The sequence below is a fragment of the Eulemur rufifrons genome, chromosome 30 (genome assembly GCF_041146395.1).
Source record: "Eulemur rufifrons isolate Redbay chromosome 30, OSU_ERuf_1, whole genome shotgun sequence".
Taxonomy (NCBI): Eukaryota; Metazoa; Chordata; class Mammalia; order Primates; family Lemuridae; genus Eulemur; species Eulemur rufifrons.
This window is the reverse complement of record NC_091012.1, coordinates 117,636,187-117,650,633: the sequence shown is the minus strand read 5'-3', so window position 1 is coordinate 117,650,633 and position 14,447 is coordinate 117,636,187. Positions and strand designations below refer to the sequence as shown.

General features: G+C 34.6%; 1 protein-coding gene across 4 annotated transcripts in view; it reads right to left on the bottom strand.

Moving 5' to 3' along the window:
- Nucleotides 1–14,447, bottom strand: part of DMD (dystrophin) — a 1,602,346-nt gene that overhangs the window by 627,989 nt on the left and 959,910 nt on the right. For 2 of the 4 annotated variants that reach the window (XM_069463911.1, XM_069463913.1), the window contains exon 1: nt 1,690–1,851. In XM_069463911.1, coding sequence (XP_069320012.1) covers nt 1,690–1,851 — 162 coding nt within the window. Of the gene's footprint in view, nt 1–1,689; nt 1,923–14,447 lie in introns of those variants that run through there. The other 2 variants (XM_069463910.1, XM_069463912.1) reach the window with 2 other exon arrangements.

Sequence of the window (14,447 nt, the reverse complement as noted above, 5' to 3'; positions counted from 1 at the left end):
AAGCATGGCAAGGCGGGAAGCATTTTTCATGTACTACTCAATTTAATCCTCATAACATCCTGCAAGGCAGATAGTATAACTATCCACATTTTATAGATAGGCTCAGGTAGGTTGAATAACTTACCCAAGGTCACACAGTTGTGGTAGTTGAGCCAAGCTTTGAACCCAGAAAATCTAACTCCAAAGCCCATGCTTTTGACATCATAACATATTGCTTCCTTTGGTAAATAATTATCCTGGAAGTATTGGTATAACTCAATATGATATCATGAAGAAATTTACCCTTGTTTCTGTATGTATCAGTACACCGCAATTGTAAAATGCTCAGCATAGTGTCTGACATAGACTTTACATACAAATACATATACATCACTAAATGGTAACTACAGTTACAGTTATTCCTTGCAGGCAGTAGTACATGTAGTAAGAAAGAACATAGGCTTAAGAATCAAACAGACTTGGATTTGAATCCTTGTTCTGTTACTTACTGGGAGTGTGACATCTATAAGCCTCAGTTGCTTTTGGCTACAAATACTTGTTATAAAGCAGTACTTAAACATATTATATATATTTTTTTTACATGTCTTTATGTACACACATATCCATCACTATATGGTAAATGTGAATGTGTATTCTGTATGCTCTGTATCCAAAATAAGAAACCAAGATCCAGAGAACGACTTGACCATGATTGTGCCATTTGCAAATGACAAAGAAAAGCCACTGAAATCAGATCTTCTGAGTTCAAGCTCAAAGTACATTAATGCAGGTTATTTACTATCAAATTATATTTATTCCTATTGAATTGCTGAATTTCATTTTAAAAAGAAATTTCACTTAATCTGTCCGCCTCTCTTGCTTTTTCAAAAGGTAGTTCTGTAACACCTCAATACCTTCAGCACAATTTTCTAACTCTTTCAGAATAGCTTGAAAGTGAAACAACTATACTGTGTAAAATTTTCAAAATTATTTTTCTTATCCATTCAGAAGTATAAAAGATACATAGTATATTTGTTCTAGCTAGATAAACCACATTTATATCAATGTACTCTTATTTCTAGTTGATGTCATACTTTTAGCAAATGAATTCCAATGAGGTTGAGAAATGCAATATTTGTATTAAAAAAACATGTTTATTTGAATATGGCATTGCATGAATGCCAATATTAAGATCTAGGATATTTTGAATATGTTTGTTATTTTTCTCTTTTTTATTTATAGCTAACTTTCAATTATCCTTGTCATTGGAGGAGGAAAATTGGCACAGACAACTCAGAAGAGTAGATAATCACCAATTCGCAGATTATATTTGATTCTGCAATGTGTTATGGCTGCATAGTGCCAAAACAAACAGTTTAAATGTAAATAGCTCAATTGAGCTACTTGTTTGGTATAAAATAGATTTTTTAAATACCAGTTGTTTAGTGAATTTAACTAAGCCAACTATACTTGTAAGGTTTGTGTTTGTTTTCTTTTTATTTTTCCTTTTAAATTTATGACTACTTTAGGTAATTGCATTAATTCATATCCTTGATCGTACTTCGGCTGAATAGAGTAGAGAGAGTAGTAGTGTGTTTGCTGACAGAGAAAAGCTGGTGGAAAATGGTCTAAGACAGTAAAGTGACTTGTGGAAAATCTTCACTTTAAAGAAAAGCTTCTACCAGCTTTTATCTCTTTTCCCCCCCATACCTTCTGCTTGATGATCATCTCGTTGATATCTTCAAGGTCACCCACTATCACCCTCTGTGATTTTATGACTTGATCAAGCAGAGAAAGCCAGTCGGTAAGGTCTATCCAAGCCCGGTTGAAATCTGCCAGAGCCGGTACCTCCAACAGCAAGGAAGATGGCATTTCTAGTTTGGAGATGGCAGTTTCCTTGGTAACCACAGGTTGTGTCACCAGAGTAACAGTCTGACTAGGAGCTAAAATATTTTGATATTTTTTTACAAGAGGAAAAAAGAAAAAAGAGAAAAGTTAGAAACACAAATTAAATAGCCACTTACAATACCAATAAATCAACTATAATTGAAGGGTAACAATTTGAGCCAAATTCTTACTTATGACATATGTCTTTTTCTAACAATATGGATACTTCATTTAGTAATATAAAACTAAAACTTTTCATTCATACACATTTAACAATCTTTCAAAACGATTTTACTTGTTCTCATGCCTGGACAAATAATTTAATTTAAAAAATCCTTCTCAATAACAATTATATAAATTGTGGAATTGCTAAAGAAAACAAAAGTATTCAGAATTTTCCAGGTGAATATAATTGTTTTTTTTTTTTCATTCAAAGATAAAAGAGGCAAAACTAAAGATTTGATATGATCTTATTTCTACCTTACAATTTCCTTGAATAGGAAGTAAATTACTTTGGAGGTAGACCCTAAGGAAATCAAAGTCAATGAAATGTTCTTGTCTTAGCTCTGTATTTTGTACTGGGAGTAGTTTATTATGTTTTTTTCCTTTTCTTTCAGACTGATAATAAAGTGGCTAGCAGTGAAAGAAAAAGTACAATATTTTTGATAAATGAGAGCTAATAATGTTTTCCTATTTTGACATGTAACACTGTTTCAAGTTTTTAAATAAATCTTAATGTTAATATTGTTGAACACCACAGTATAAGATAGCACATGGTAATAGTTAAGATCCAAAGTTCTAGGATAAAAATGCCTGGAAGAGAATCCTGCTCTCTGCCTTAGGAACTCTGACACCTCGGTTAAATTACTTAACCTCTCTAAGTTTCAGTTTTTCTTCTCAGCAAGAGTAATAATAATAGTGGAAATGTCATAGGGGCAGTTGTGTGGATTCAATGACTAATACAAGCAGTGTACATACAACAATGCCAGAAAAAGCAACATCATTATCATTATTATGACAACAATATTAGCACAGTGCGTGACACTAGTAGGTAATCAATAATGTTAGGTATTACTGCTTTTATAAACACCTGGCTAGTAAGGAACACAGTGATGAACACATGCTGACAAGTTGAAGATAAGGCCTGGAAACGAGAAACACTTGATGGAAAAAAAGGTTAGTCAAAGGTCTGTGTGTGATCCTATGTTGATTGAAAATGGCCATATTTGCTGGTATGAAATGATGCTAAATACCTACGCACAGCTGGGTTATCAGAGGTGAGTGGTGAGGGGAAGGAATACCGAATCAATTTTATAAACAATGGCCTCAGGAATATAACATAACCAGGAGACTGGTAGCAAAGAAATATTGGACTATGTAACTCAGAAGGAAAGGTTTCAGGGAAAGCTACAAAAGACATCTCACTTGGAGACCTTGGAGGCATGGACAACAAGGAAATTCCTGTACAAACATGGAAAAAATGTGCCACCTTGGATTTTCATTCTTAGGTGGTCATTCATTAATCTTCATGGCTCCATTACTGTTTGTACTTTTAAGGTTGTCTTCTCATTAGAGAAGAAAATGAGTGGGATGAAGGAATGTTTCTCATCTCTCAAGCTTCTCAGGGACACTAAGAGTTTCCTATGGATGGAACTGATCTTGAACAAAGCAGAAAGAAAAAAAGTGCTTGAGGTGTCAGATAGAATAAAAAACTAATGCCAAAAAGTAATGATTGAAGGATAATAATACTGAGGAAATAAAGATTTTTTTTTCCTCAAAAGAGAGCTCTCACTACTCTTAGGCTCTTTCAAGAAAGAATGAAACATAACATAAAGCAGGGATAGCACCTTGTGATCCACAGTCCAGCAGAAGGAAGCATGGAAGCAAATACGATCTAGAAATCTTAATATGGATGCTAGTAGAGGAGCTGAATCCCCGGATAGGATACATGGGTGAGGATGAAAAAAGAGCTAAATGAAAATAACACTGTGAGAGCTAACTTCAGAACACGAGGTTGACTGGAAAATATGGAAATATTCTTCTTAAAATAGATACACAGTGGATACTGAGGCAATTTATAGCAGTTTGGGAGAATTTCAAGGGATGAAAAGTGTCAGATGCTGCTTTTTTAAAAAATTTGACTTATTAAAAATTTGACCCTCAAATGAAAGCAGAAACAGAATTTTTTTCCTCTAGACTTACTTCTGACCAACAAAGAAGTACTTAATGAAGTAGAAATGGTCATGTCATCCTAAATTTCAATATAGTGAAAGATGAAAATGTAGACAATTATCAGACTTCAATAAGCAGACCACTGTTTTCTGGAAAGCACATTTGAGGAAGGAAGGAAGGGAGGGAGGGAGGAAGAACTAGAGGGAGGGAGGGAGGGAGGAATCTACTGAAAACAAAGGACAGGGCCTGAGACTCAAAAATGGAGAATAGTTTAAGATGACGAAAAAGTACAAATATGACATTGGGATGATAATATCACAAAATTCTCTATTGCAGAAAAAGGAAGAATTATCTCCAAATATAAAACAGGAAGAAAGAAAAATTAGCTGAAGAATATTCATAGGAGGGTGGAGGGGTTGAGCTATGCAGCCACCTGTGCACCAGTCATGGGCAGATGACCTCATCTATAGACCTATTAGGCTATTCATTTCTGGCCTCCTCTTCTCCAGCATTTACCATCTAAAGAATATCTCTACACTGGTGGGAAAGGGAGAGGAAATCATATCTTGCTCATTGCTCTATCCCTTGCATCTTGCACAGGCCCTGAAATATAGTAGGTGCTCAATTGATGGCCTTCTGAATAAATGAATGAAACTTAAGAAAAGAGTCTATGCACAGTAGGCTTTTTAGTAAACTTAGAGGTCTTCTACTCACAAGGAGTTCTAAAAGTTAACAACTACCTTCAAGAATATTTTCTTGAAGGTTAGAACACAAAATATGCATAGACTCTTACTATTTAGCTGATTTTAGCTATTTTCTGAAGAAAATAATGGAGGAAGAGCCACTGCTTGGAGCAGACGATGGAAGGTCAAATATTAAAGAGAGAAAATACAACTAGTCAATTCTTTTGTTTCCTCCCAAGCACATACACATACACTTTCCTATCAAAGGGGAAAAAGCAGGAAAGAACCCTGAATCAGGAAGCAGAGTATAAAATAGTTAGACTTTCTAGGGACAGGTTGTTAAATTTGAATCCTTGCTCTGCCATTTCTTGTTGTGTAACCTCAGGCAGGTTACTTAATGTCTCTGAATCTCCATTTACTCCTCTGTAAAATGGTGATTATAATAGTATTTCCTTCATAGATAGTCAAACTTACTGTTTCCTAGATATATTATACAACCGTGGACTAATAATCTACCTGAGATTGTTGGTAACTTGAGGTAAGGGATTTTATTACATTTGCTAAACTGAACATCTCTGAGCCTCAGAGTCTTCACCTGTGTAACTGGGACAACAGTTCCAATCTTATTATTCTAGGGAGTTTATGACATGATATTAAATCACTGTCTAGTATTGTTGTGACAGTAGGTAGACAGAGGGGTTTTTGTTCCTTTTCCTTTTTCCTTTATTGTTCACACAGTGGTTGTTGGCTCCTCATTTTCTACATTAGTATGGCATCCTAGGCTCTGTACTTGGATAGAGACTTCACACTCCTGCTTCAACCCCTTCCTTTCATCCCAGGTTCCCCCATACCTCAGTCTCTAGTCTGCATTCTCCAGTTAGCACAGGCCACTTCACATTCTTGTGTTCTTTTATATGCTTTCTATACTTCTTGAAAACTTTTCCCTCCCTTCTCCAGACAAAAATCCCATTTTCTCTTCAAATCCCAACTCTAGATTTCTGTGCTTTTTGGAGGGCCAGGATAATTGTGTAACTAAAATGTCTCCATGAGAAACAGAATTACACCATTATTTTGGGTCCTAAACACTTTTTAGTCTTTTATGTTTTCTTACTTAAATTGAATTATCACCAGGAAGAACAAAATCTTGTGCCATTATTACTTTTTTTTTTTTTGGTATGTGTCTAGAAGGTAGCCAATAGGAATTGAGAGCTGGGTCCTAAAGTCAGAAACTTTGGGTCTCAAGGAGTATACTTTATAATATAAAGCAGAAAGAAGATAATATTCATCTACCTTACACATTTTATTAGGGCCAATTCTGTTCAGAACAGTACTATTTAAAATATTTTATTTTTCCTAAAAAGACTTGCTTCTAGATTCATATGTGTGTGTGTATGTGTGTGTGTGTATATATATATATTTTAATATTTCTAAGCATAGTATTTCAAAGGAGAAGATTTGAGGTCTTGAAAATATTTATCTTATTATGTATATAATATTGGCTTACATTGCATTTTCAGATGCCTTTACCTTTATCTTAAAAAATGAGGTTTTTTCATTTCCACTGTGTCATGGTACTAGAAATACATGCAAATCACCGCATTAGGTAAAGTGTAGGCCTGGTCAGATCTTAAGGGGGCAGTTCCAGTGGGTTTGTACAGTGTGAGAAACAGATTATTGACTCTAAAGGTCAGGAAAGGCTATATAGTTATTCCTAGATAGTTTTTTGTTAATTTAATATTTTAAAGATTGAAAGAGGATTTGCTGAGAGTGTCTAAACCCATAAACTTGATTGGGTAAAGTGCTGGGATACATAAAATACTACACAGAATTTCTAACATGATGTTCTGGGATGGGTCTCCAGGTCTCCTCCCTAAGGAGCATGGGGAATGGCTTCCCCTTAAGCTGATGGGGATCCTACTTAATCGCCTTACAGAATGATCGTCTTGCCTGGATATCCACCCCTTATCTTATGCTCTTATCTAGGGTCACAAGAAGCTGTCTCTGGGATTGGCTGCTTTAGATCTCAGCCTCTCTAATCATCATGGAGACCAAGGGTATTCTTCTCAAGTCCTTTGGAAAAAGCATCTTTTCCTGCCTAGGGTCCTGCCTGAAAAGTCTTTCTGGTGTCAAACTATTAACTATCCCTCCAGCAACAGATGTTAGTGTTTTGTTTTTGCTCAATCACTTCAGGACGGAAACACATGTATTATATTACTATGTACATAGTTAAGCTATATAGATAAGTAGATAGACAGATACACACATCATATGTGTGTGTATGTGTGTGTGTATATATATATATATATATAGAGAGAGAGAGAGAGAGAGAGAGAGGCAGGGGAGGGAGGGAGGGAGAGAGAGAATATGAATGAGTACCAGTAAATGCCTGGACAGTTTGACTAGTGATGTAGTGATGATTGGAGCATAATGCTTTTCTCATGCATTCATTAGAATATTAAAATGACTCCACCAAACATTGTGGTTTTCCTTCCAGAGTTAAGTAGACAGAAAATCAGGCTCAAAATACCTGAAATTAATTGAGTTTGGTACACTGGAATGGTAGCATGAATAACAGTAGGTGTGATATACTATTGCAAACTACAGCTTTGCTCTGAGTATTTTGTTAATTAAAAGGTGTTGGCTTTAGGAAGGAACTCTTATTTTTCCAAAAGTGTTTGAAGAACATTGCTTTAGTCTAAAAATTTAATTGGTTTCAGGGGTACATGATTAGTCAGACTAACAGCTTTACTTAGAGCTTTAAAGAAGCTACTAAATCTTTTAAAAACACACACACAATGTGTTTGGCATATTTTCTTTGAAGTATTCACATGTGGTTTTCCCACAATTCACAGGTCTCCTTTGGTTGATAAGAAAGCAAGAAGCACATGTTCTATTTCTAGCTTCATTGTATGAATGTGGATAACTTCTGTTGTTTGCTTTACTTTTATATTTGAAAAATCAGTCATCTTGCTACATGATAAGTTATTGGACTCACACTAACAATTATATAAGGGGATATCTAAAAAGTGCTGTTAAATATTCCCTTCCTCCTCTCCATTCCATATCAACAAAAGACAGCAATGTTAAATGTGGTCAAATTGTATTACTGTTTAACACTATTGGATATAAGAAAGATTGGTAGCTACTTCTATCTCACTAGTAGATAAAATAACTGTCCTCCATGTAAAAAAACACTGGAGAATATTTTCTTTTTCAATATTTGAAAGGATGACATGTGGCTTAGTGAAATATATAAGAGTTCAAGAATGCTTGTTAACAAAATTAGAAATGACGTTTAGATTTCTAAGAAAGAACAATCTATTGCACATAGGCAAGGAACAATCTCACCTCTTCTCTCTAAATATTTGTAGTCTGTAAATACAAATTGGAAAGTTAGGAACAAATGTTATGTATGAACACATAAACACTTATTTTTGTCTACATTCTTTTCCATCACTCTCAAGAGTAAATATGACTCAACTATTATCAATTATTCTCATTTTAGCACAGTGAAGGCTCACACTATATATGGGCAAGGCCTAGAGAATTGGAACTCAAGGATTCATAATAACCATTTGTATTTCTGGATTTTAGAAAAAACATTGGAAGATGTGGGATCCATGGACTTTTAAAGCTCAATGATGCTAATCTCTCGTGTTTTAATAAATTCTCTCCTACTACAAGGAATATAATCCAAATAAGAAATATTTGCTATGACATAGAAGGAAGAGATATTACCACCAACACTACTGTTACCACCATCATTTACTTAGAGGTTCCTATGTGCTTGGCAAGTTCTTTATAAAACCTGTTTTATTTCATCGTTACCAAACAAACTTCAGGGTAGGTATTATCAGTCCCATTTTATGGAAAGGTAAAGTACCTTGTTCAAGATCTCACATTAACAAGTGACAACGTCAAAACAGGGTGCTTAACCATTACACATATTTATAAGAATCATCTGATCATCAGGTACCTTTTCTACATGTCCAACTCAATATGCAAAATTTTTAATCACTCAAATACTTTCTGATCTAAGAGCTATAGGTTATAAAATTTGGTACCCATAAAATATAGTACCCATAAAATATCTAACATCCATTCTAATTTGGCAGAGAAGATCACTTGATTTAGCTATAAAAATGGATTATAACAATCAAGTGCATCTGGCTTGCTCCCACAACTTAAATACTATTCTTGAGAAATATCTCTAACCCAACTTTACCCAAACATGCATCCTTTCTTCACTAATTTGAGTAGAAAAATAACCCTTGCTTTTCCTTTTTCAGTTTGTATTTTCTAAGTGCCTTTCCAACTCATATTATACAAATTTATCCTACATGCACCCCATGAAAAGCAGGGTTTCTCAATATCAGCACTATTGACATTTTGTCCCAGATTATTCTTTGTTGTGGGTGGCTATCCTGCCCATTGCAAAATCATGATTGCTTACAGACATTTCTGGCCAGAGCTCACTTCCCATTGTGACAACCAAAAATGTCTCCAGGCATTACCAAATGTTCCCCAAGGAGAGAAAAGTTGATTCTGGTTGAGAATGATTCAATAAAAAGGGGTTTCAGTCTCTCTCTCTCTTTCTCTCTCTCTCTGCATGTGTGTAGTTTATATACCTGCTTAACATTTGTGCTGGACATCTCCTTTGTACCTATCCAAATGCATGCTTTCATATTCCTCAGAACGGGAAATTAAGAGAAATTGCTAAGTGATTCTTTTACCCATGTGATATTGGGCAGACACTGAAGAAACAGTAAATACACAATCTTATGGCTGCCAAGGAATAATAAATAATATTACACAGGAAACGTTTTAGTGATAAGAATGACAGCATCTCTGGTAGAGACTAAATGTCCACAGATTCTATCCTTTCCAGAATCTATACCCTTGTAATGAAATATTCCAGATTCTTCAATCAAGAGCTGTAGTCTATTTCTCCACTCATTGAATGTGGATTGGTCAAGTGATGTGCTTTGGTCAATGTGGTACTTGCAATCACGACACAAGCAGAGATTGTATCATGCTTGGGCATTGTGCTATGCTTGGAACTTGTCTACCACTACATGAACTATGCTAGCCTGCTGAATAATGACAGGCAAGTGACCCTGTCACCTACCTTGTTTCAACTAATATCCCCAAATTGCCAGACTTATGCGTGGCACATGTCGCCATCAACTACCAGCTGACCATGAATACATGAGTGAGCTCAACTGAGACCAGCAAAAGAACCACCCAGATAAGTCCAGCCCTAAGTATACTCAAGAATTCAATGGAATGATTCTTATTTTAAGCCACTACATTTGAGGGTAGTTTGTTACACAGCAACAGTCAACTGATACAGCATCCATTTTTTACCTATTAAACATTTGTGTCCAAAACAAGACTTAAAATGTCCCTCCCATTATCAAAGAAATAAAAAAATGCTAATTCAACAGAGATAACACAGCTAGCAAAGTGAGAGTCTTCAAGTTAAATTGTGAAAGACAGAGAATGGAAGATTTGTATAGTAATTCTATGATTCCTATAAATCAGGTAGCCAGATTTTATAAATTTTATAAATTCCTACAAATCAGGTAGCCAGATTTGAAGAAAACAATATCTTTAGTAGAAATTAACTGTTGGTGCACTTGGAAATTTTTATGTGAATACAGTATAGAATGTAATAATAACCAAGAAGTAGTTAGCCCACTTCAGAAGATAATGGAAGAAAAGCCAGATGAAACCATAATAAAGACCATGCTATTGATGAAGGGAGCTCATCAATTCTAAAACTGATATCAAAATAAAATCCTCTAACCATTTGAGTATAACTAGCTAGAGAATATTGTGCAGTTCTCATTGTAGAGAATGCTCTGCTTCTATCAAATTTTTTAGCACCTTAAAAAGTTCCTGAGTTAAGGAATTCATTCTGGTTTTGGTTGGTTTATTTGTTTGTTTTTAATAAACTTTCTCCTACCTGAATACTAGAGACAAGATTATGCCGTCAAATGTGAGCAAAACAAGGTAAACAGTGCTCTCTACAGAATTCAGTCTAAATGAGTATCTTATTTGTTTGGGTGATCTACATTTTTAACCTGAATATAAAAACAATTAGCAATGAAGTTTTTAAAAGTTGTTACACATTGAATAAGATCCCCTACTATGTGCCAGGCCCTCACAAGCCTCATCTACCAGATGAGATGATAAGATATTTGAGATAAGTATCAAATCATCTTTTCCTTCCTCACAAACCCTAATGTCTGACACATAACAGAATCTTTACCAACATTTGTTGTTGTTACCAAGATTAGAAGGAGATATCATGTATTAAAAAGAGTCCTTAAGTGTAATATGTATCTATATGTATCTATCTATATCTATATCTGTATGTATGTATGTATGTATGTATCTATCATCTATCTATATGTATGTTTAACTCTGATTGAAATCAGAGTTTCAATCTAGAGCTTCATGAGAAAAAAAAAAAAAACCACAAAGAAACTAGTGGCTAACAATGTGAATGGAGCAGTATTAAATAGTCTTAAAATGTAGATTCTTTTCATCTGAAATGATAATACTTTATATTTGTACAGACACTGAACAGTATAAAAATGCCTTCTTAGTCATTTTCTCCATTGGCTCCTTACCACATCACTCTGGTGTAGACAGGGAAAGCATCATTAATATCAATTTATAGAACAGGAAACTGAGTTTTGATAAATTAAAATACTTCTCCAAGATCAATGAGTAAATTGGCTGAAAGTTCTGAGAAATCTGTATGTTAAGAAGAAAGGTTCTGAGGCGAGTAATTAAAAAGGAGTTCATAAAAAGTAAATAACCTGATTTAGCAGACATTTTTCCAAAGAAAATATGTGAATGGCCAACAAGCATTTGAAAAGATTCTCAACATCACTAATGATCAAGGAAATGCAAATCAAAAATCAAAACCACAATGAGATATCACCTCACACGCTTTAGGATGGCCACTATAGAAAAAATAAATAAATAAAAACAGAAAATACCAAGTGTTGGTGAGGATGTGGAGAAATTAAAACACTTGTGCACTGTTAGTGAGAATGTAAAAAGGTGTAGCTGATATGGAAAACAGTACAGAGTTTTCTGAAAAAATTAAAAATCGAATTACCATATGGTCCAGCAATCCCACTTTTGGGTATACAGATGATCCTCAACTTAGTATGGTTCAACTTGTAACTTTTCAGCTTTCCAATGGTGCCAAAGTGATACGCATTCATTAAGAAAGCATAGTTCAAATTTTAAATTTTGATCCGTTCCTGAACTATGATACTTGATACCCTCTTGTGATGCTAGGCAGTAGTAGCAAGGCATAGCTCCAAGTCAGCAACTGGATTACAAGGGCAAACAACTCATACTCTATAGTATACTGTGTTGCCAAATGATCTTGCCCAGCTGTAAGCTCATTTACATGTTCTGAGCACATTTAAGGTAGGCAAGGCTAAGCTACAATGTTAAGTAGGTTAGGTGTATCAAATGCATTTTAGACTTATGATACTTTCAACTTATGATGGGTTGATCAGGATGGAACCCCACTGTAAGTCAAAGGGCATCTGTATATCCAAAAGAACTGAAAACAGGATCTTGAAGAGATATTTGCACACTCATATTTATTGCAGCATTACTTATAATAGCCAAGACACTTAAGTAGCCAAAATGTCCACTGATAGATAAATGGATTAAAAAAGTGGTCTATACACACAATGGAATATTATTCAGCCTTAAAAAAGAAGGAAATCCTTTCATATGCTACATGTGCTCTGTGGCACAACAGTGTACATATAGTTAACACTACTGTACTATACACTCAAAATGTTTAATATGGTAAATTTCATTATGTGATTTTTATCACAATTTTAAAAAAGGAGAACTCATGGACCTGGCAAAGTGTGGGTCTTTTTCCCCTTCTGGGTTAAGGTGATTTAAAAGAGATATTTGAATACCATAATAAATACAATCCTATAAATCACAGTGATTCTGAAATATTAAGGCTTAGTGAAAAATGATCAATTTATTTTATGTTCTCACTACTCCTACTTTGCATTCTCCTTGGAATCTTTGTGGGGAAAGCAGAATATGCCAATACCTCTCTGTAGTGGACACTGTGGTGGTTCATCAGAATCCTCTCCCAGAGTCAGTGAGCTCACATCATAGATATCAGGAATAATAAATGCAAGTGGATGACAGGGGCATCTCTCCATGGGGCCTGTTCTTGGTTAATGCAGGGACACAAGTCCCAGGCCACTTGCTTCAATTTGGAACAACTATGAAAAACCATCCCAGATCCAGAGCTCTCAGTGAGATTGGCTGAGGCCTCAGAGACAACCGCATTATGGGTCAGCCTTTCCTTCTGCCCAACATCACCTTGCTCACTTCCATACAGGTAGATATATCAAGAATACTTCCCAATAAATCTGTGTGCAACTTTTTGTCTCAGAGACTGTTTCCAAGGATTTAATGTAAGACACTATCTCTTTGGTCTATATACATGATAGTTTGTTTCTAATACATAAAAGTCACATGCTGTTTCTGGCCATTCGATTCTGGAATAATATTATTTAAAATTAATTACTTATTGGTATAAAATGTTATATAATTCAATTGAATGCTCTGGAAAATAACAAAAAATGTTCAGAGGATTGGTGGCATATTTTTTATTTAAGTGTTTTTAAAGCAGTTTTATATTTCTTGGTTATATTTGAGTTTTAATTATCATCTGCATTGCTGTTTATTAAATGAAATATGAACATATTCTGTAACAAAAACACCAAAGAGCTTGACAAATCCAAATTCTGAAGTCTTGAACTCTGTCTGCATAATTACATTGGAAATTTAACTACAATTGTACATTGGTTTGAAGTGACTGTATTAAGCTAAACTTGGCTTTCAAAGTTCTGGGTCAGTAAGCATACTATGTACTGCAGGTATGGAAAATACACTAACTGAAGTAGTGAAACTGGCTATATCAAAATCAATTTGTTTTCATTTTAACTTGTAGAAAAGCACAAACCATGTCAAGAATGGCGATAATTACAAACCATGCAATAGAAACCAAAATCGAGGGTAGAAAACAAGTGATCCTTATGTACGGAAAATTGCTTGTTTTAAAAACGAAAATAAAATTATGATGTTTGTTTCTTTAAGGCATTGCCACTAAACCATCTCAAATTTCTTTTGAAAGTAGGAGAGGTGATCATAAATAAAAACATATTGTTTCAACGGTTATAAATCATGCTATTGAAATAGCAATGTTCCCGGGAGCATTAGTGTAACAGTTTTGATACATATACTTCCTATTGCTTTGGACTTGAATCTCATTGTCTTAACTTTTTGATGAATAAATCTAAAATTAAGAGTGTAAAGAGAGTCTGGGAAATCTGTGAGTCCATAGTTTATGGTTTCTAAAATAGGAACAGAACCTACTTTTTTTTATTCAAAAAGATCTGTGAAGCTGCACTGTTACAGAGTTGGTCTATTCTGAACCTCTTATTTTTGACACTTAAGAAAAGGAAATTCCACCAAATCAGGACTAATGGCAATTCTTTTTTTGAAAAAAAAAATCAGTAAATCATATTTAAAGCTTGGTTATACCAGTACTTTTTCCATGATATCATTGTTTTACACAAAATGTATAGTTTCAATATTCTTAAATTTGTTAGGACTTGTTTTGTGGCCCAATATACAATATATTCTGGAGAATGT